The sequence below is a fragment of the Schistocerca serialis genome, chromosome 4 (genome assembly GCF_023864345.2).
Source record: "Schistocerca serialis cubense isolate TAMUIC-IGC-003099 chromosome 4, iqSchSeri2.2, whole genome shotgun sequence".
In the NCBI taxonomy this organism is placed as follows: Eukaryota; Metazoa; Arthropoda; class Insecta; order Orthoptera; family Acrididae; genus Schistocerca; species Schistocerca serialis.
In genome coordinates this window covers 530,609,254-530,632,552 of record NC_064641.1, presented here as the reverse complement: position 1 = coordinate 530,632,552, position 23,299 = coordinate 530,609,254, and the positions used below count along the sequence as shown (strand labels likewise).

Below are 23,299 nucleotides of genomic sequence, written 5' to 3'. Positions count from 1 at the left end.
CACCATGTGGTTTTTGTGGGCATCTCTTGATTTTCCATTACTGGTGAGTCTTTCTATTTTTCTGTCCAAGCACATATTTAGTCCGTATGGCTGTATTCTGCGGTCTTATTTCAGTTCCTTTTTTAGGTCCATACGCCCCGGTGCTCATATACGCTCCCTGCTCCTCCTACCCATTAGAATTTTTGAGATTTCGTCTTATAGCTATCCAATTTAGGTGGTTCTGGCAATTCTGAATTTTGGGAGATAGGTGTTTTAACGAGGTGACGTTAAATAAGTTATGTGAGTATTTGTTCCTCTGTCTTTCCGGTTAATTGCTTTATTTTTGCCTTTCATAGATGTACACACCTGAGGATGTGATTAAATCATTACGAAATTGGTTGTGTATGGCTCTTTAATAAAGGAACAGCTAACAGTTAATGCGGCTACCAAAAAGTTTTTTAGAAGATTCTAATAGCTTTTTAACTAAAATATTTTTAAAATATTTTATCGTAAGCCACGTAGTTCCTCCTGTCAATAGTAGACTTCGGTGACTTAACATTCTCCAGAAAATGGCTAGTAGCCAGCCTGACGTCCTCAGATACATTGTAACAGATATGCCTAATGCATTGCTCTATTCCACTAACAATATCGAATATTGGCAGACTCGCGGAGCTGGAGAAAAATTAAGGTCTTTACACGTCATTGCAACAGAGTTGCAAAGTTAATAACTATTCTTTGGGCCTTACTGGGTTCCAGGTCAGCTCTTCCACTCGTTAACAAGTGAAATTTGCAACATAACTAGACACTGTCTTGCACAAACTCTGCCCATTCCCAATCAAATGGCCGGCCGCTGAGGCCGAACGGTTCTAGGAGCATTTTAGCAAATAAACGGTGGACTTCAGTCTGGAACCGCGGGACCGCTACGGTCGCAGGTTCGAATCCTGCCTCGGGCATGGATGTGTGTGATGTCGTTAGGTTAGTTACGTTTAAGTAGTTCAAAGTTCTATGGGACTAGGGGACCTCAGATGTTATATCCCATAGTGCTCAGAGCCATTTGAACCATTTTGAACCAATCAAATGGCGACAAGGCTGATGGGAGACATAGAAGGCAATCAAGTGGGCTTAGCATTGAGATGAAGCTCATGTTTTTGCTCCACTGTCTGTCTCACTACAGCGTGAAAAGTGTTTTCAGTTTTCTGTATACTGCAACAGGTCGAATGTGGTGCATGTCTAAAGCAAAAAGAGAAATTACCTCCTTGTCCTGGCAGAATTGTAAAAAAGCTAGACAACGTAGCAGATGTGATTTCCTTTTCCGCTTTATGTCGACACCACACAGGAATGACATATGTCCTCGGTGTCTTCCGCGGCGGCATGGCTGAATAAAATCTTCTCGGCTTCAGCAATAAAACACCACTCAGTGCCAGGGTTGGCACCGTGTTCCGCATGTATAGCAGCGATAGAAGCATGTGTAGCCTTCCGGAGAGGGCTGGAATAATGCATACCGGCACATGGCGAAACAAGTCGAGAAGCTCATAGCAACTCCGGCCTGCTGCAGGACCAAGTGACATCATGTGGCGCGAGGGGATAGCACCACGTTTGAAACTGTCACTCCCCTCGTCCTACAGGCGTCAAGCATCCATATTTGCTTTTGATCCATATCCAAACCCTGCCTTCATGCCCTACTAAGCATGTATACCCAGTCTCTGTCATATTGCTGATGGCGGAAACAGCCGGCGAAAGCTCCTGTGTTTTATTCTAAGTGATATAGCTTGAAAACCGAGACGATTTTATTCATCTGCAGACATGTATAATAGAAAGGCATCTTATGTATTTGTATTTGGTTCTCTTCGACGTTTAACTTACATTAATTTAATTATTGTATCTGTCTCTGATATTTCACTTCCAATCCTTTCCCACGCTCTATCTTGAACGTTCCTGTTGCTGTGTTCAGCACTGCTGTGGCTGTAGATTCTTGAATATTTTTCCCAACTATAAACAAAATGCCTGTTGATCTCGGGATCTTTCTTACTTTTCTGGACACAACTGCACAACCACAGCAGAAGCGTTCACAGATTGCCACAAGCAAAGACAGCTCGTGACAGAAGTGGAGTGCACCACACTCATCTGCCAGCGTCTTGGCTTGCCAAAAGGTGCAGCTACATCGCGTCAGTCTGGTGGTTGCTGCTCCATTAGACCGTGTTTGTTCCGTCAGAAGTTGCAAGCTTGGTTCGAGCCTTGTGACGCATCACGCTGCACGAGACTACGGCCACATTTGCGAACTTTATCAGCGGGATTCGAGCTGAATAAAACACGGCAAAAATAGCAATGCAGCGTCATGTGAGAGTGGCCACTCAGCGCTAGAATGCACTCCACTGCTCCACAGGCGGTTCGCGTCTTCAAGGTCACACGTAGCAGAACGCGCCTCGGACAATTTCTCTGCAGGAATTCCAGCTGCCAGAGTATTCACAGGAGCAACATTTCACTTGACGTTCTACCTGTAGTGCTCTCAGGATCACAACGTTTCAGTGGTAATGTGCAACATGGATTATGCGGATGGTAAGCTGTTAACGCTAGAGCTACAACAACATCGGTGTATTTACGGCATAAGTCGTAAATCCCATACAAAAAGAAGCACGAAGACAAATTCATCGCTGTCATTTATGATGGTGTTTATTGGGAGAGGGTGGGATAAAACGGAACTAGAAGAAAGAAATAAAGTTGATTACACGAAGACTGTCAATCAAATATTTCCAGGCAAGTTCATCATATTCTGGCTAGGATAAGCATTAAGACTGACACCTTACACCAGTTTTGCCAACCTCTGATGCATCGCTACAGCAGAAATAGTGTGCAAAGTGGCCTTGACAAATTTACAGCTTGTGTTACTTCCAGTTCCGCATGAGGACATACTTGTCACGGATACGTCAGCGTGTCCCCATATTTGTAACTGTCAGTAATTCTTACAGTTTTGAAGTAAATAACATGGTGTAACTATAATGTCAACGAATTCAAGACTCCCATCTATTGACCGGTGCAAAGTCCACCGTTTATTTGCTAAAATGCTACATGCATATTCAACAATATTACTATCCAGAATGAGATTTTCACTCTGCAGCGGATTGTGCGCTGATATGAAACTTCCTGGCAGATTAAAACTGTGTGCCGGACCGAGACTCGAACTCGGGAACTTTGCCTTTCGCGGGCAAGTGCTCTACCAACTGAGCTACCCAAGCATGACTCACGCCCCCTCCTCACAACTTTACTTCTGCCGGTACCTCGTATCCTACCTTCCAAACTTTACAGAAGCTCTCCTGCGAACCTGCAGAACTAGCACTCCTGAAAGAAAGGACGGGGCGTGAGTTGTGCTTGAGTAGCTCAGCTGGTAGAGCACTTGCCCACGAAAGGCAAAGGTCCCGAGTTCGAGTCTCGGTCCGGCACACAGTTTTAATCTGCTAGGAAGTTTCAATATTACTAGTTTTCTTCTGGAAAAGGCCTTAAGATGTTTTCACATAGAGAAAATAGAAAATATATCATTTTCCATTTGACTACCCATTATACTAATGGAAGAGGTGTATGGGTAAGACAGTTTACAATAGGTCCTGATTGAGGCAAAGTTGTAGTCGGTGACTAATTTCTTTACTGTCGACCTGTTGCGTTGAAAAACTTTGGGTCTCGTTTGTAATCACAGCCTGCCATATGATATAAGTGAAACGGTAATTGCTATCTGCCACAGCTACTAGAACAATCGAAAAAAAACAATCCGTCATCACGGTATTTAGTATACAAATGTCAGTTTTCAATACAGACAGCAGTTTTTCGAATGAATTAACATTCGATAATACTCAGTAAATGTACAAGGATATGCCTTCAGTTCTTAATGAAGGTCCGTTTGTTAACTTTTCACTCATTATATGTTAGAATCACCATTTTTTTATACTATCTTTGAATTCGACGACAACGAGTGAGTAATAAACACGGTGTGAAAACTAAAACGCCATTCAAAGAATCACTGTCCGTTGCTTCAAATGGTTCAAATGGCTCTGAGCACTATGGAACTTAGCTGCTGAGGACATCAGTCCCCTAGAACTTAGAACCACTTAAACCTAACTAACCTAAGGACATCACACACATCCATGCCCGAGGCAGGATTCGAACCTGCGACCGTAGCGGCCGCGCGGTTCCAGACTGCAGCGCCTAGAACCGCTCGGCCACTCCGGCAACTGTTCGTTGCTGTTCTCAAGAGGTTTCTTCTCTGGCCGTTTGACTGCCGAAGGCCGGCAGTTTTTCCTGCTCTCTTTGGCAGGTATACGGTAATCCATGAGAATGACGTAGAGCTTCAGTGACAAGAGTCGGACCCTGCATCTAGTTCTATGGCACTATTGTCTGTACTCTCGGAAACTACCCATTTCACACACTTCAGAAAAACTCCATCGACATCGTATCAGACATCGAGCTTGCCACGCGACGAGCATGGCCAAGATGCCTCTGGTCATTCTAGGTACTGTATGCACTTACTGGCTACAATACCGCTGTAGAATGTGGTGTTTCCATACTAAGTACTGCGTGGCTTTTACTCTCTGAGATGTATAAAAGTCACCTGGTGGATAACGGCTGAAGCTCCAGTTGGCTGTCTGCATACCATTCTGTTGTATTCAGGGTAATCGCACGCCATAAAGTTGTGAAGCAATAAGGAAGACCTGAAAAATCCCAGCATTAGGTGTAGAGGCTGCCAGCCCCTTTACGCGTAAAAGAAATCATTGTAAGTAAACAGTTGTAAATATACATTATCATTTAATTACACAATGAGTGACCGATCGCTGGATACCATTATGGTTGTTAAATATCTAGGACTAATCATCTGTAGTGATTCAGTGTGTAACAACCAGCGGGGTGGCCGCGCGGTCTTGGGCGTCTTGTCACGGTCCGCGCGGCTGCTCCCATCGGAGGTTCGAGTCCTCCCTCGGGCATTTGTGTGTGTGTGTGTGTGTGTGTGTGTGTGTGTGTGTGTGTGTGTGTGTGTCGTAAGTTAGTTTAAGTTAGATTAAATAGTGTGTAAGCTTGGGGACCGATGACCTCAGCAGTTTGATCCCATAAGACCTTACCACAGATTTTGTATCAACCACATTTAACTGCCTAATGTAAGAAAAGTGAATGACAGACTGACATTCATTGGAAATATCTTAATGACGTGTAATTAATCATCGAAGGGAGTATCTTACAAAACATATTTTGAACAACGAAGAAACCGCAGAACAGTCGCTTAGTTCACAATCTTTTTATTGTGCACACGACCGGTTTCGGAACACTTAAAAATCTATGTCAAAAGGGTTCTATGGTTTCTTAACAACATGGGGTTGAGGACAGATGATCAGGTGATTTTATTTTTTACTCCAGATGATGCAACTTTAAGTCTTCCGAAACCGGTCGTGGGCACGATAAAAAGATTGTGGATTAAGCAACTATTCTGCAGGTTCCTCATTTTCCAAAATGGACTTATACAGCTGCGGTTGCCCGTAAGAAGGACTTTTTATTACAGAACGTATGTTCAATGGATTTTTTTTACAGTTCTTTGTAAGACTGTGACTCTCTTCTCGTATCATTAGTACAGGAATCGGGGGATGTGCAAAGCAGAACTGCACTTTTCATCACGGGCCTATTCGTAAACGCGGCGGACAAAGAAAGGCTCCAATAGCTCCAGACGCAGACGCTACAAGAGAAACATCATACCTCGTAGAGGGTCTTGATTGTTACTATTCCAACTATTCCATCTGGAAACAAATTATGGATTCCCTGCAGCATTCTGCGCTATCCTGTGCGGTTGGTCAATGACTAGCAGCAGCCGGACTAAGAAATTGCCATCCTGCTGCGCTGCAGAAAGCTATCACGGGCAGATGAAAATTATCTTACAGCTTTCTCCAGCCAGGCAGCACAGTGTAGCAGTCAGAATGACGAACAGAAAAAGAGCAGAGCCGATATGCAAATAATATTGCACCACTCTGGAAGCTATTTCTTCACCTCAATCGGGTAGAAGTCTGCATAGTTAATTCAGTAACTTAACCACACTGACGAGGGATCATAAAGTCATTTCTTCGCACAGCACCATGTTCTGTAAGAAAGCCTATCAGCCCACTGACATGGTAGAAAAGAATCAATCTGAATCCCTGAAAGCCACTGACGTGACACTGAGGAGCGCCAAAAAAGGCTGGTTAACAGTGAAAACGAGGACAAATGTTGTCATCCTCAGCAAGACATAACGTCATTGTGTCAGATGGACAGAAATAAACACTCATGCTTCCAAACCCATATGGCAGTTGTAGCGAGCGATCGATGATGCCAACCCTGTGATGTACTGCATACCATTTGTAGGTGACTTTTACTTTCGAGACTGCTGCTTGCCTTGTATACAGAACCAGGTCGTTGTCAGCATCCAACATCTCAACCACAGATGTGAAGTGCTGAGGAATTCTACCTCTGGCTCGCTCAGAGCCGAACTGATGGCGTTTGGTGCAGTGTCTACTTGTCGATGTATCTGGATGGTGCCCCCAGCCTTTCATCTGTGAGCAGACACCAGTGCCCACAACCTATATCTGGGGCAGATGTGCATCTTAATTCTACACTACCATCTACATGCCATCCAAAGCTGCTGGAGTTTACTCGGGCACACCACTTCGCTGTCCATGAGAGTGTCCTATTAACAAGCAATCAATGAGATGGTGGTCCACACAACTGTACGAGCTGCAACTGTCACCCCACATCCTTGCGTGGACGTCATCGCATATTGATTGAGCAGACAACGATGGTGACAGCGACCTTGAGAATCTGCTGAACCTGCACTTCAATGCTTTCTACACTATGTGCTTTGTACACAGCCTTCTTTGCTTCTGCCACGTAGAAGATGATTTAGATGTAGCACTTAATCCGCAAAAATTTATGTCTTGCTAATGATACTTCGTTAGCGCACAGAGTTCCAACTGCCCTCACCACCGTACTCCCTGCTTCCCCATCCTGCAACCGCAGTGATCTCGGCCTAGGCCATTACAGTCAAATGCGTAATCTGCCATTAGTACAATACAAACACTTACGTTTGGAGTAATTCCATGACTGGGAAGCATGAACTGCTGATGACTGGCGTCATACTGTGTTAGCAATGAATAGCATTGTTGCACCACACCAGATGACCATTGTAGGCGAGTATGACGGCAGCCTGGGGAGAGGCGCCATTAAAAAATTAAGCTCTAGCCGAATAGGCCATGAAGGCCCAACCGTGCTGATCGGCCGCTGTGTCATCCTCAGCCCACAGGAATCACTGGATGAGGATATGAAGGGGCATGTGGTCAGCATACCGCTCTCCCGGCCGTATGTCACTTTACGACACCTGAGTCGCTACTACTCAGTCAAGTAACTCCTCAGTTTCGAGAGGCCTCATTCTTCCAATCTTTTGGAGAGGCACATACTCACGACATCATGGTGCAGAGAGCCATCCAATAGCGGATGGCACAACAGATACGTCACGGATATCCTACGTCCACATGTGTTACCTCTCATGCGACCTTTTTAGGCCACCTTGCCTCAGAAGAGTATACAACGCTCTTATGAAAGTCTTCCCAACCAACTGAATCTTTGCATGTATCCAGGACAGAGGGATTGCAACGTCATACTGACAACTAAGTTAATACTACAAAGTTCTTTAGAAATCTGACTCGATTTTGCAGTCCCTGAAAGAACGTCACATATCATCTCAACCATGAAGTTTCATTTCATTCCCTCCTCCTCTTCTGAGTGCTTCACTTTTGTCAGGCAGTGCAAATAGGCATCGACGTTCTGTGAGGCAGTTCCGACATTAACATATACATTGACAGTATATGTCACGCAGTCGCTTATAACGGTAGCAAAGATTTAAGAAATGTAATAGAAGGAAAATGAATTTCTCGTTATTAAACCACAGATGATCAAAGTTAAAAAAGCTGGCACTAAACAAAGACTTGGAAAGGACTGTCGGTGAAATTCAATTTTACTCTCTGTTCTTACGTAAATCTCTCCTCCTAATGGACAGAGGAGGGTACTATTGTGACTGCAGCTCGATTGACAACAGAACTGACAATCACGCACTGGAACCAGTCACAATAATGCGTTATCTTGGAGTATCTGTCCGGAGCGATTTGAGATGGACTACTGAATAAATCTAGCTGTCGAGAGGTTAGCTGCTTCACTGAAGGATTCGGGAATAATTATCTACATCTACATCTACATCTATACTCCGCGAGCCACCTTACGGTGTGTGGCGGAGGGTACTTATTGTACCACTATCTGATCCCCCCTTCCCTGTTCCATTCACGAATTGTGCGTGGGAAGAACGACTGCTTGTAAGTCTCCGTATTTGCTCTAATTTCTCGGATCTTTTCGTTGTGATCATTACGCGAGATATATGTGGGCGGTAGTAATATGTTGCCCATCTCTTCCCGGAATGTGCTCTCTCGTAATTTCGATAATAAACCTCTCCGTATTGCGTAACGCCTTTCTTGAAGTGTCCGCCACTGGAGCTTGTTCAGCATCTCCGTAACGCTCTCGCGCTGACTAAATGTCCCCATGACGAATCGCGCTGCTTTTCGCTGGATCATGTCTATCTCTTCTATTAATCCAACCTGGTAAGGGTCCCATACTGATGAGCAATACTCAAGAATCGGACGAACAAGCGTTTTGTAAGCTACTTCTTTCGTCGATGAGTCACATTTTCTTAGAATTCTTCCTATGAATCTCAACCTGGCGCCTGCTTTTCCCACTATTTGTTTTATGTGATCATTCCACTTCAGATCGCTCCGGATAGTAACTCCTAAGTATTTTACGGTCGTTACCGCTTCCAATGATTTACCACCTGTGGCATAATCGTACTGGAATGGATTTCTGCCTCTATGTATGCGCATTATATTACATTTATCTACGTTTAGGGAAAGCTGCCAGCTGTCGCACCATGCATTAATCCTCTGCAGGTCCTCCTGGAGTACGTACGAGTCTTCTGATGTTGCTACTTTCTTGTAGACAACCGTGTCATCTGCAAATAGCCTCACGGAGCTACCGATGTTGTCAACTAAGTCATTTATGTATATTGTAAACAATAAAGGTCCTATCACGCTTCCCTGCGGTATTCCCGAAATTACCTCTACATCTGCAGATTTTGAACCGTTAAGAATGACATGTTGTGTTCTTTCTTCTAGGAAATCCTGAATCCAATCACAAACCTGGTCCGATATTCCGTAAGCTCGTATTTTTTTCACTAAACGTAAGTGCGGAACCGTATCAAATGCCTTCCTGAAGTCCAGGAATACGGCATCAATCTGCTCGCCAGTGTCTACGGCACTGTGAATTTCTTGGGCAAATAGGGCGAGCTGAGTTTCACATGATCTCTGTTTGCGAAATCCATGTTGGTTATGATGAAGGAGATTTGTATTATCTAAGAACGTCATAATACGAGAACACAAAACATGTTCCATTATTCTACAACAGATTGACGTAAGCGAAATAGGCCTATAATTATTCGCATCTGATTTATGACCCTTCTTGAAAATGGGAACGACCTGCGCTTTCTTCCAGTCGCTAGGTACTTTACGTTCTTCCAGCGATCTACGATAAATTGCTGATAGAAAGGGGGCAAGTTCTTTAGCATAATCACTGTAGAATCTTAAGGGTATCTCGTCTGGTCCGGATGCTTTTCCGCTACTAAGTGATAGCAGTTGTTTTTCAATTCCGATATCGTTTATTTCAATATTTTCCATTTTGGCGTCCGTGCGACGGCTGAAGTCAGGGATCGTGTTACGATTTTCCGCAGTGAAACAGTTTCGGAACACTGAATTCAGTATTTCTGCCTTTCTTCGGTCGTCCTCTGTTTCGGTGCCATCGTGGTCAACGAGTGACTGAATAGGGGATTTAGATCCGCTTACCGATTTTACATATGACCAAAACTTTTTAGGGTTCTTGTTTAGATTGTTTGCCAATGTTTTATGTTCGAATTCGTTGAATGCTTCTCTCATTGCTCTCTTTACGCTCTTTTTCGCTTCGTTCAGCTTTTCCTTATCAGCTATGATTCGACTACTCTTAAACCTATGATGAAGCTTTCTTTGTTTCCGTAGTACCTTTCGTACATGATTGTTATACCACGGTGGATCTTTCCCCTCGCTTTGGACCTTAGTCGGTACGAACTTATCTAAGGCGTACTGGACGATGTTTCTGAATTTTTTCCATTTTTGTTCCACATCCTCTTCCTCAGAAATGAACGTTTGATGGTGGTCACTCAGATATTCTGCGATTTGTGCCCTATCACTCTTGTTAAGCAAATATATTTTCCTTCCTTTCTTGGCATTTCTTATTACACTTGTAGTCCTTGATGCAACCACTGACTTATGATCACTGATACCCTCTTCTACATTCACGGAGTCGAAAAGTTCCGGTCTATTTGTTGCTATGAGGTCTAAAACGTTAGCTTCACGAGTTGGTTCTCTAACTATCTGCTCGAAGTAATTCTCGGACAAGGCAGTCAAGATAATGTCACAAGAGTCTCTGTCCCTGGCTCCAGTTCTGATTGTGTGACTATCCCATTCTATACCTGGTAGATTGAAGTCTCCCCCTATTACAATAGTATGATCACGAAACTTCTTCACGACGTTCTGCAGGTTCTCTCTGAGGCGCTCAACTACTACGGTTGCTGATGCAGGTGGTCTATAGAAGCATCCGACTATCATATCTGACCCACCTTTGATACTTAACTTAACCCAGATTATTTCACATTCGCATTCGCTAATAACTTCACTGGATATTATTGAATTCTTTACTGCTATAAATACTCCTCCACCATTGGCGTTTATCCTATCCTTGCGGTATATATTCCATTCTGTGTCTAGGATTTCGTTACTGTTCACTTCCGGTTTTAACCAACTTTCCGTTCCTAATACTATATGCGCACTATTTCCTTCAATAAGAGATACTAATTCAGGAACCTTGCCCTGGATACTCCTGCAGTTTACCAATATTACGTTAACTTTTCCTGTTTTTTATCAACGATGATAATGTCCTCTCTGATAAGCCGTCAGGTATTTTATCGTTTCGCCCAAGGGGGGGTCCCTCTAACCTAAAAAACCCCCGTGTGCACGCCACACGTACTCTGCTACCCTAGTAGCTGCTTCCGGTGTGTAGTGCACGCCTGGCCTGTCTAGGGGGGCCCTACAGTTCTCCACCCAATAACGGAGGTCGATGAATTTGCAACCATTATAGTCGCAGAGTCGTCTGAGCCTCTGGTTTAGACCCTCCACACGGCTCCAAACCAGAGGACCGCGATCGACTCTGGGCACTATGCTGCAGATATTAAGCTCAGCTTGCACTCCGCGTGCGATGCTGGTTGTCTTCACCAAATCAGCCAGCCGCCGGAAGGAACCAAGGATGGCCTCAGAACCCAAGCGGCAGGCGTCATTCGTTCCGACATGTGCTACTATCTGCAGCCGGTCACACCCAGTGCGTTCAATAGCTGCCGGAAGGGCCTCCTCCACATTACGGACGAGACCCCCCGGCAAGCACACCGAGTGCACACTGGCATTCTTCCCCGACCTACCCGCTATTTTCCTGAGGGGCTCCATAACCCGCCTAACGTTGGAGCTCCCTATAACTAATAGGCCCGCCCTCTGTGACTGTCGGGACCTTGCCGGAGAATCGGCCACTGGCCCAACAGGCAAGGCATCCTGTGGTGGCTCGGAAACGATGTCATCACCACTAGGAAGCACCCCGTACCTGTTGGAAAGGGGTAAGGCAGCTGCCACGCGGCCAGATCCCACCTTCGCCTTTCGGCCAGGCACGCGCGAGCCCACCACTGTCCGCCATTCACCCTGGAGTGATGGCTGACCGGTAAGATGCTCACTGCCGGAAGACGCAGCGACATCAGGGGTTCCATGTGATTCCAAGGCCACCGAAGTAGGCATAGGTCTCACCACAGTTGCCCCAACGCCACTACGAGCCGACGCCTGCACCTCGAGCTCGATGAGCCTAACAGACAAAGCCTCCACCTGCCCCCGAAGAGTGGCCAATTCTCCTTGCGTCCGCTCACAACAACCACAGTCCCTACACATGACTATGTTTACCCTACTCTATACGGTGACAAATTCCCAAGATAATCTTCTGATGAGCTACTCTGATAATCAAGAATTATGAGGATTTATTAGCGACATACGAAGTAAGTCGGCTGCTGACGTATAGTTAGGCCAATTCCTAAGTTCAGATCCATGGGTCTGACACTTCTGCTATGGAACGTTAACGGACGAGACAAAAAATGCTCGTGGAAGAGCTTAGCGAATACTCACAAGTTTTAATTAGCGTGAAGAGCATCACAGAAATGTTCACCAAACTACATTGGAAGACTCTAAAGAAAAGAAATTGTACATTGCGAAGAGTTTTACTCTCTAAATTCCTAGAAACCCTTCCATTAAGAGTCTAGACACACATTATAAGGTGCAATCAAATGAAAACCAAACACCCGCCAAAATACACAGTCCACGCGACAGGTGGTCCCAACGTCGTTACATTTCTCTACTGTCACCACTGTGATAGAGGAATGGCAGGGCGTCATGGCATAGGTGCACTCAGTTGTGGGCGGACTGGTCTAACGTGTTCGTCCAGCTATCAGTGTATCGTACGGCTCGGGCCTACTATTCGACTACCCTTCAGACAGCTGTGTAGCTGACGTGGTCTGCATCCCTCGCCTGCTCTTTACACGGACTCTCAATCATATGGAAACAAGTTCCTCTGCCGTGGAACCATAATCGGACGAAGGCTACGCTTCAGTGATTTAATTGGGAAACACTGCAACTCCTCCGTACAGACATTGTGATTTTCACATCTTTGGCTACCTGAAGAAAGACATGCGTTGACGTCTGCTTCATTCGGATGAGTAAGTGCAAGAATGGGTGCGTTTGTGGATCCTTCAGCGGTCGACCGCGTTCAACGAAACAGGAATTGATCGTGTCGTCCCCCAATGGGATAATCTGTCTTAACGAGTGTGGTGATTCCTTTTGAATGGAATCATTCCATGGACCCGTTGTAGCAGATGTTCAGTCTTTACCTGACTGCTCCTCATACTTCCTCCCGCTTGTAGAACAGTAAATCATCACCATAATAAACCAAAGAAAGACGGAATTACTGAGAACACTGTAAATGAGAAAAAAGGTGAACGTCAGAACTGCAGACTACGTAGCAGACGAACCGAAAAAATTTTTCAACCTTGGAATAAAAATAACGCATGAAGGCAGAAGCAAGGAGGCAATAAGAAACTGTCTAGCACAAACAGAGAGAGCATTCCACGATGAAAGAAGTCTATTGTTATTAAACATAGACCTTACTATAATCAGGCTGGAGGATTAAATTTCTGTGCGGATGTAAATTATAGATTTCAGGAAGACTGGAAAGAAAGACAGTCCAAGTATATGTCCAGTGATGGTGCAGAAGGATGCCGAAAATTTTGAAAACTAATAAGATAATAAATGACGAGAAGTGGTAAGGAAAGGAATATACTGAAAGAACTAAATAGAAAAATCGAAGGATGATAGGTCAAATGTTAAGACCACAAGAAAAAACTTCCATGGTACTAGAGACAGCCGCGGAGAGCGGAACCTCTAGGAGGCCGTTAAAATACTGCATATTGTGTAAACTGAAGGTGGATGGGGGGAGGGGAGAGACAAAGGAATGGAAAGGAAAGGAACTATTGATGTCAGCTGTATCTGGATTTTATGCGGAATTAATGGCAACGTGTGAAAATATGACCCTGATTGGGATTCGAGTTCGGGATCTCCTGCTTACTAAGCAGTTGCTTTAACCACTGCATCATCTGGATACGGTGTTTATCACACTCGCGCAGACTACATCGGCACGCCTTCCTGGCGACCCTCATTCCCACCTAGTGCCACCTATCCACAGTCCCCGTCCATGCCCAAAAGAACAGACACTACGCTTTCATTTAACTGATTCATCTCGATGGACAATGAATCCACCGCTTTCAGTGCACATTCACAATTACGTTCCACCTCCTGTAGGAGTTTCAAAGTAGCGAGCATGGAGGACGTGGACAGGGACGGCAACTAGGTGGCACTACGTGGTATTACGGGTCGGCTGGGAGGCGTGCCGGGATAGTCCGCACAGCTGCGATAAACATTGTGTCTGAATGGCGAAGTAGTTAGCCCAACTGCCTGATTAGTAGGAGATCCCGCTTTCGAATCCTGATCCGTCACACATTTTCACTTGTCGCTGCTGATTCTGCTTAAAGTCCGTAGAAACAGGCGCCATACATTCGTATAAAAGAATACTGTATGTTGTGACAGCGATCTCCGCTGCAAGATAGCCTTCCTTTTAGCAAGGCAAGTTGCACGGGACAGCCTAACGGCCAGGCGGAGATAGACCCTTAGCCGTTCGAGCGGCCTACAGCAGTGTTTACTAGCATAACTTGAATTTTGTTGCACGTCAGCAGTCACGTGGAATAAGCAGGGCAAAGTGTTGATGTCACTGCACGAACAAGGATACAAGCCGCATTCCGTGGCTTAAGAGGTAGCTGCAGTTCAAGCACCATCGTAGCTTACCTGCTAGCCGGCCGGAGTGGCCGTGCGGTTCTGGGCGCTGCAGTCTGGAGCCGAGCGACCGCTACGGTCGCAGGTTCGAATCCTGCCTCGGGCATGGATGTGTGTTATGTCCTTAGGTTAGTTAGGTTTAATTAGTTCTAAGTTCTAGGCGACTGATGACCTCAGAAGTTAAGTCGCATAGTGCTCAGAACCATTTGCTTACCTGCTGTGGAGCATTGACCTGTTCGCCGAAGGAATCCCCACACTCACCGACGATGAGTCTGTCGTGTAATCAACAGCCCAGCGACAACGCAAGACACCGACACGGACTGTCTATTCCGGGCAGCAAATGGTTGTATTCATGAATTTGGACTTATTCTCTGAACGGGAAACCGGCACAGGTCAGGCCTATTCGCAGAACGATCTCGCGAAAGCTGAATATCTGTCCTCTAAATAAGTCAGTCTTTTGGACATAAATATTTGTACTCATTTCAGTAGCATAATATTTATGTGTATTACTATCTGATACTGTCAGTTGGGAGTAGCGACCCTGTTTGCACAGATACACTATGTGATCAAAAGTATCCGGACACCCCCAAAAACATATGTTTTGCATATTAGGAGCACTGTGCTGCCACCTACCGCCAGGTACTCCATATCAGCGACCTCAGTAATCAATAGACATCGTGAGGGAGCAGAATGGGGCGCTCCGTGGAACTCACGGACTTCGAATGTGGTCAGATGATTGGCTGTCACTTGTGTCATACGTCTGTACGCGAGATTTCCCCACTCCTAAACATCCCTAGGTCCACTGTTTCCGATGTGATAGTGAAGTTAAAACGTGAAGGGACACGTACAACACAAAAGCGTAAAGGCCGACCTTGTCTGTTGACTCATAGAGACCGCCGACTGTTGAAGGTTGTAATGTTTAATAGGCAGACATCTAACCAGACTATGACACAGGAATTCCAAACTGCATCAGAATACACTGCAAGTTGTAAGACAGTTAGGCGGGAGGTGATAAAACTTTGATTTCATGGTCGAGCGGCTGCTCATAAGCCACACTTCACCCTGGTAAATGCTAAACGACGGCTCGCTTGTGTGAGGAACGTAAATATTGGACGATTTAACAGTGGAAAAACGTTGTGTGCAGTGACAAATTATGGTACATAATGTGGCGATCCGTCAGCAGGCTGTGGGTATGGCGAATGGCCGGTGAACGTCATCTGCCAGCGTGTGTAGTGCCAACAGTAAAATTCGGAGGCAGTGGTGTTATGATGCGGTCGTGTTTTTCATGGAGGGGGTTTGCATCCCTTGTTGTTTTGCGTGGCACTATCACAGCACAGACCTGCATTGATGTTTTAAGCATCTTCTTACTTCTCACTGTTGAAGAGCAATTCGGGGATGGCGATTGCATCTTTCAACACGATCGAGCACCTTTTCATAATTCACGCCTGTGGCGGAGTGGTTACACGTCAATAACATCCCTGTAATGGCCTTACTTGCACAGAGTCCTCACCTGAACCCTATAGAAGACCTTTTGGATGTTTTGGAACGCCGACTTCACGCCATGTCTCACTGACCGACATCAATACTCCTCTCCTCAGTGCAGCACTCCTTGAAGAATGGGCTGCCATTCCCCAAGAAACCTTCCAGCACCTGATTGAACGTATGCCTGCGAGAGTGGAAGCTGTCATCAAGGTTAAGGGTGGATCAACACCATACTGAATTCTAGCATTACCGATGGAGGGCGCCAGGAACTTGTAAGTCATTTTCAGCCAGTTGTCCGGGTACTTTTGATCACGTAGTGTACAGCAATGGCAAGTTCTTAGTTGTTCTCAACCTACGGAAACCACTTCATGTTTTTTCGAGGAAGAGACTTCACAACAAAATGTAACCAACAAATTTTTAGGGATGTTGGGTTAAATGGTGCTCTGACATGAAACGTTTGCCACAGAGGAGCAAATCGTGGTGAGGCCGATGACAAAAAAAGAGCGTGACGGTAAAATTACTGAAATTTGGACTTTTGTATGGCAAAATCAGAAATCATTCTCGGCTCATACCGTAGTAGAATCGAATGGGGGCATGAGGAGGAAGGCTACTACAATAGTGTTGAACACTGCTTAGGAACTACAAACGAAGTTCTGTCAAGAATGCTTATCGTCTTTATTTTGTTTGTGTTGACTGCAGTTGGTGGGGAACTAACATTGGCTAGCAGTTGCAGCAGTGGTTAGTAACATAAAGACCATTCGCTTGCTGTTCCTCTACTCTTTCTTGGCATTCAGGTAAGAAAGGGATTTTATAAGGATAGACTATAACGCAACTAGTCATTAAAGGAGTTTTAATGTACGGGTACTGCAATTTAATTTATTGCATTAGCTTTTAAGTCTACATGAAACTGATTCCTTCTCCACTTAGTATCAGCTGTCTGTCATGTGGCTGCACATAACGATACGTTTGCAATGTAGTCGGTTTTTGGGCGATAGTTCTCACCAACGTGGCGTTTTATTGAGAAGTGCTTACTACAGGACAGCAATAATAGAGATGGTGGTGAAGGCGTTTGAATTAATGGTAATGTGCCCATGCAACCATAATGTTTATTCAGACGAGGGTTATGCTCCTTCTCGTGGAACTGCAGAACACAAAATATAGTTTTAAATCGTCAAAAATGTATATCTACATACGTACTCCACAAGACACCGTATGATGTATTGCTGAAGGTACCATGTACCACCACTAGTCATTTCCTTTCCTATTGCACTTGATAACAGAACGAAGGAAAAACGAATCCCTATATACCTCAGTACGTGCACTAATTTCTCTTATCTTGTCTTCGCTGTCCTTACGCGAAATGCACGTTGCTGCAGTAGAATCGTTCTGCAGTCACCTGCAAATGTCTGTTGTCTAAAGTTCCGCAGAAATGTTTTGCTAGAAGAACATTGTCTCCACTCCAGAGATTTCCATTTGAGTTCACGAAGATGCTTCGTAACTTTTGCATGATGATCGAACGTACCTGTAACAAATGTAACAGCATGCCTTGTGTTACTTCGATGTCTTCCTTTAATCCGACTTGTTGGGGATCCCAGGCAGTCGATCAGTATTCACTAAAGGGTCGCACAAGAGCTCTACACTCGGTCCCGTTTATAGATGAGTTACACTTTCCTAAAACTCTCCTAATTAACCGAGGCCTATCATTCGTCTTCCTACTGCCGTCCTTACGTGCTCGTTTCATTTCATATTGCTTTGCAATTTATGCCTAGATATTTAATCGATGTGACTTTGTCAAGCAGCACACCATTATTACTGTGTTTTCTCAACGAGCAAGCTCTCATGCATCATAACATATAGAAATTTCATATAAGTTATTTCTGTAGTCTTCTAAAGTCACTTAACGACGATACCATACCACGAGTGCAGACAATAATCTAGCCAAGAAAACTCGACCAGGAATTTCTGAGTGTGTGCCCTAATTTAGTGCCACAAGTGCACACGTCCATTGTTGACAAGCCCCCAGCCAAAACAGCCCTCAATTCACGAAAGGAATAAAAACTCTTCCGCTCATCACCTCTGAAGAATGCTCTCAAACACAAATAGTATAATAAGAATAAGAAATATGGAAGAGAAGAGAGAAAAAGGAAATGAGATCACCCGGAACAGAAAAAAGTCGCAATAGCTCGCTGGAGAACTCATACCAGAAAAATAACCCATTCGACCTGGTTGCAGATGTGACTGAGATGATCATGGCTGCAGTATGATAAATGCAAACTTTGGTGGAATGAGAACTAAACGCATTATAAAGATGTAGGACGCTATCTCTGTGCCCACACGAGATATCTTGCCTAACAGAATGCGTTGTCTTAACCATCTATACGGGTAAGAGTACCCAGTTAACGTATCTGTACCGTCAGTTTTAAAAATCTTTTTTTTTTTTTACAGTGACTCATATGCTAGAGGTTAAATAACGGATTGATGTATCAATAGCTGATTACTTTGTTTCATTTCCCTTAAATATTGATGTGCAATGATACAGTGTCTAGACAACACCTACAATGACAAATGATAAAACAAAACAAAATAATACATAAATGTACAAAAATAAATGCAATAATTAAAATTACAAATAACGCAGTTGCTAATAATTGATAATACTATCGAATAATCAGTTTAATAAGTTATGGCTGCAAAATACTAACATGAATTATTTACAGACAAATGGAGGAACTGGTAGGAGTTGGCTTGAGGGAAGATCAGTTTGGGTTCCAGAGAAACGTGTTAAGTGCAGTCAAATGAAAAAAGGAGGTAAAGTGTTTGTTATTTCGAAATTAATCGCCACAACTGTTAAGACATTTATCCCACTGTGCTACAAGACTGTCAATGCCTTCATAGAAAAATGTTTTCGGTTACCTATGGAATCATGAAACCAAGATTGTACCCAGGTGTGAATCTCTTTGTCCGAGGCAAATCGACGGCAAGAATGACTTTCTTCAGGGCTCCAAAAATACGTAAATCGCATGTGGGGAGATGGGTCATGTATGGAGAATGTGTAAGGGCTTCCAAGCGAAACTTCTGCAGCGTAGTCGAAACAACCTGCCAACATAATGCCCGCCCATCACTTGCTATGAGCTGTAGAAGTTTCGCTGGGAAGCCCTTACACAACCTCCACACAGTCCCGATCCCTCCACATGCAATTTCCACATTTTTGGAACCCTGAAGAAAGACGTTCGTTGTCGTCATTTTTTTTGGGACAAAGAGGTGCAGGTCTACGTACAATCATGGTTCCGTAGACATAGGAAACTTTTTTACATGGAGGTATTAGCCTTCTTGTCTGACAGTGGCATAAATGTATTAATAATTATGACGATTACTTTGGAAATAATAAACAGTTTACTTAACTTTTTCTATCTGTCTCATTTTCATTTGACTGCTTCTTTCTGGAACACGCGAAGCAATACTGATGACCCTATGACTTACCCTGAGAGATAGGTTAAAGAAAGGCGAGCCTACATTTATAGCATATATTGAGAGAAAACGTTTTCATTGTTGACTACAATACAGTCTTTGAAATTTACAACGTATCAAGGATAAAATAGAGGGTGCGAAAGGTTATTTACAACTTGCACAGAAACTGGATGGCAGTTATGAAAGGGAATTAGTGGTTATGAACGGGGTGAGACAGAATTGTAGCTTATCAACAATGTTATTCAATCTGTTCGCTGAGCAAGGGGTGAAGTAAAGCAAGGAGAAATTTGGAAAGAGTATTAGAGTGCAGTTAGAGAAACAAAAACTTTGCGGTTTTCGGATGACAGTGTAATTCTGTCAGAGACAGCAAATGACTTGGAAGTGCAGTTTAACAGTGCGTTAAAAAGATAATACAAGATGAACATTAACAAAAGTAAAACAAGGGTAACGGAATGTAGTCGAATTAATTCAGTTTATTCTGCGCGAATTAGATTAGTAAATAAGACACTAAAAGTAATAGATCATTTTTACTATCTTGACAGCAAAATAACTGATGTTGACTGAAGAGGAGAGGATATTAAATTTAGAATGTAAATGGCGAGAAAAGTGTTTCTGAAGAAGAAAAATTTTTTAACATCGAATATAAATTTCTGTGTTTCAGTCTTTGCTGAAGAACTCTGTACGGAGTGTTGGCTCACACGAAGTTAAACGTGGACGATAAGCAGTTCATAGAGGAAGAGGATAGAAACCTTTGAAATGATCTGCTGCAGCAGAACGCTGGAAATTAGAGTGGTAGATAAGTAATGAGGAGGACCTAAATAGACTCGAGGAAAAAAGACATTTGGGGTAAAAAAGAGGGGACATATCCTGTGGCATCAAGAAATAGTCAGTTTGGTGATGAAGGGAACTTTGGGGACTAAAAGTTGTAGAGGGTGACCTAGGCAAGAATACAGTGAACAGATTCGGATGGATGTAGGCTGTAGTAGTTATCCAGAGACGAAGAGGCTTGGGCTGATTAAACTAGCTTGGACAGCTGCATCAAACCACTCTTTGGACCGAACCCCACCACCACCACAACAACAACAGTAACAATAATAACAATAGCAACATCAATATAAGAAGGGACAGTAGATATCTGGGGAAAAAAGGGGTAAAACTGGAGTTACCCTGTGTTTAATCACCGGCGAACAGAATCAAAAACTCGGCATCCCACAACAAACTGGGGAGGTTCTGTGCCAGAGGTAGATTTACGCTCGCCTCTGCGTTTTATGGGAATGAGGCGAGGCAGGACAGTGAGCGGGTGGTGTTGCAGCAGCAGCGGCCGCGGCAGCGACGGCAGCGGAGCGGGCAGGGCCGAGCTTGCTCTCACTCACCGCGTCGCGTGACGCTGCCCGGGCGCGCTGGGCAGGCGGGGGTGTGCTCGCCGGGACGGCGCGGCCGCGACTGGGCCAGGCGGCCGCCACGCGCTGCAGGCCGTCCCGCGCCGCACAGCACAGCACAGCACGCCGGCGCCGCCGCGGCACGAGCCCGGCCCGCCTCACAGGCTGCCTCGCCCACGCCTCTCGCCACCTCTCGCCGCCCAAGCCTCCGACAGCAATGCGGACGGCGACGGTAGCTCTCTCCGTTGCTAGGCAACCCCCACTACAGCCAGCAGTACCGCCGTGCGTCTCAACTCGAGCAGCAGAGTTGAAGCGGAGGTTGTGGCGTTACGTACGCTTCGATTCAATAGAGTAACAGTAACTAATCCACAAATCTCAAACCCTGGTTTAATCGACCCCCACAGACTGACAAATAAAGAGAAGCAATCTAAAGGGCAGAAAGTAATGTAACTTCGTGGGTTCAGAGGGCGTGTGGTGATTTTTCACTGATTACAAAATCGAGAAAACTAAGCAAAGAACCTATCAGCATGAGCCGTCTTATAACGACCACGTTGCACTCCTTCTGGCCTGGATGCGTGGGCTTGTTGCGTTGGGAAGGAGGTCATAGAGCCCAGTATCCCGAGACAATTTGGCCCCAACTGTTTTAACCCATGAAATGTATTCGCAATTGCGAAAATGGACAACCATCAACTGCGTATTGGAATGACGACTGTAGTGTTGGCAGAAGAGCCAACACCGTGTTACTATATGAGGCCGAAATGCACGCCTTTTAGCTCACGCAGGCTGGCGTGAGGAGGGAAGAACTCTACTAACGTGAGGTCGGGAACATGACAAGGAATTAGAATTCAGAAAGCGGACGTAGCTAGTTTGATACTTAACTTTAATCCATTAATGATGAACGTCGTTCTTGACGGTACATGAGTCAAAATATTAATACCAATAGTAACTGAATATAGCGCCTTGGTAGATCGTAGCAAATGACGTAGCTGAAGGCTATGCTAAACTGGCGTTTCGGCAAATGAGAGCGTATGTAGACAGTGAACCATCGCTAGCAAAGTCGGCTGTACAACTGGGGCGAGTGCTAGGGAGTCTTTCTAGACTAGACCTGACGTGTGGCGGCGCTCGGTCTGCAATCACTGATAGTGGCGACACGCAGGTCCAACGTATACTAACGGACCGCGGCCGACTTAAAGGCTACCACCTAGGAAGTGTGGTGTCTGGCGGTGACACCACAACGACAATGAAAATTTGTAACGTTCCTGGGCTCGAGCCCATATTTCCCACTTACGGCGAGCGGTCGCCTTACCATTTCGGCTCTCTAAACACGACTCACGCGCAGACCCAAACGTCCACATGTCGTCAACCATGTGTCTACACCCTGTACTTATACATCTATAGTGTATATTCCCATACAGGGGGGACATCTCAATTAAAAGTCGCTTGCCCTATGTCTGCGGATAAATACGATATTCCAGTGAATGTGTTGTTCAGAAATACGTTGCAATGTTCTTTCGTACATGCATGATGCTGAACATCACAGGCACTGCAATATCGCATTTATCCGCCGACACCAGGCGAGTGACTTTCAATTAAAATGTATCCCCTGCACGAGAACATACACGATAAATGTACGACTGCTCATTGTAGACACATGGTTGACGACATATGGAAGTCTTGGTCTGGTCGTGAGTCGTTTTCACATATATCTAATGGTAAGGCGACCGCTCGCGATAAGCGGCAAATCCGGGTTCGAGTCCCGGTCTGGCGAAAATTTTCATGGTCGTCATTGCAGTAAACAGGTGATGGCTGTATCCGCAACTGCGAATACATTTCACGTGTTTCATATCAGCTGTAGTCGCTCGAGTGCCTGTTCCCCCAGACATTCAGGTATGTCCACATGAACACTGCATCGTATTTCTGAATAACATAGGCACTGCAGTATCACCTTCTTGTAACTTGATGTCCTGGATACGGGATCTGGCGTTGAGTTGACGAACGAGCTAGTTGCCACTTCACCTGCTGTTTCTTGAACCATAGGTAATTGGGTTATGCATGGTTCTGTTCAAAAAGTGTCGCGAGGTGAAGTCATAGAGTAGAGCCGTGTACGTCTGCTTCCTTGCTCAGCAGTTAATCTCGCTACAAATAATAACCTTTACTTGTGATCCTGCATTCAAATAGTCCATGCATTGTCTAGAGTTTCTATTTAATAAAATAATCAGATATTTAAAAGAAATGAATAATTAGTAAAAGGGCTCTGCCATAAAGTCTGGAACTGACTTAGATGACAGCAGATAATTGTGTTGAATAATGTGTATTCAAGACAGAAATCTCATACAAATGTGGTCCTACGATTATCATTTATAATTTAAAAAAATAATCTTATTAAAATGCAATTAATTT

General features: G+C 44.6%; 1 protein-coding gene across 1 annotated transcript; it reads left to right on the top strand.

The window, feature by feature from the left end:
• Positions 1-2,519: 2,519 nt before the first annotated feature.
• Positions 2,520-21,254, top strand: LOC126474589 (uncharacterized). The gene is made up of 2 exons (XM_050102063.1): positions 2,520-2,535; positions 20,833-21,254. Exons 1-2 carry the CDS (start codon positions 2,520-2,522, stop codon positions 21,252-21,254), a joined length of 438 nt encoding a protein of 145 aa, XP_049958020.1.
• Positions 21,255-23,299: the final 2,045 nt, after the last annotated feature.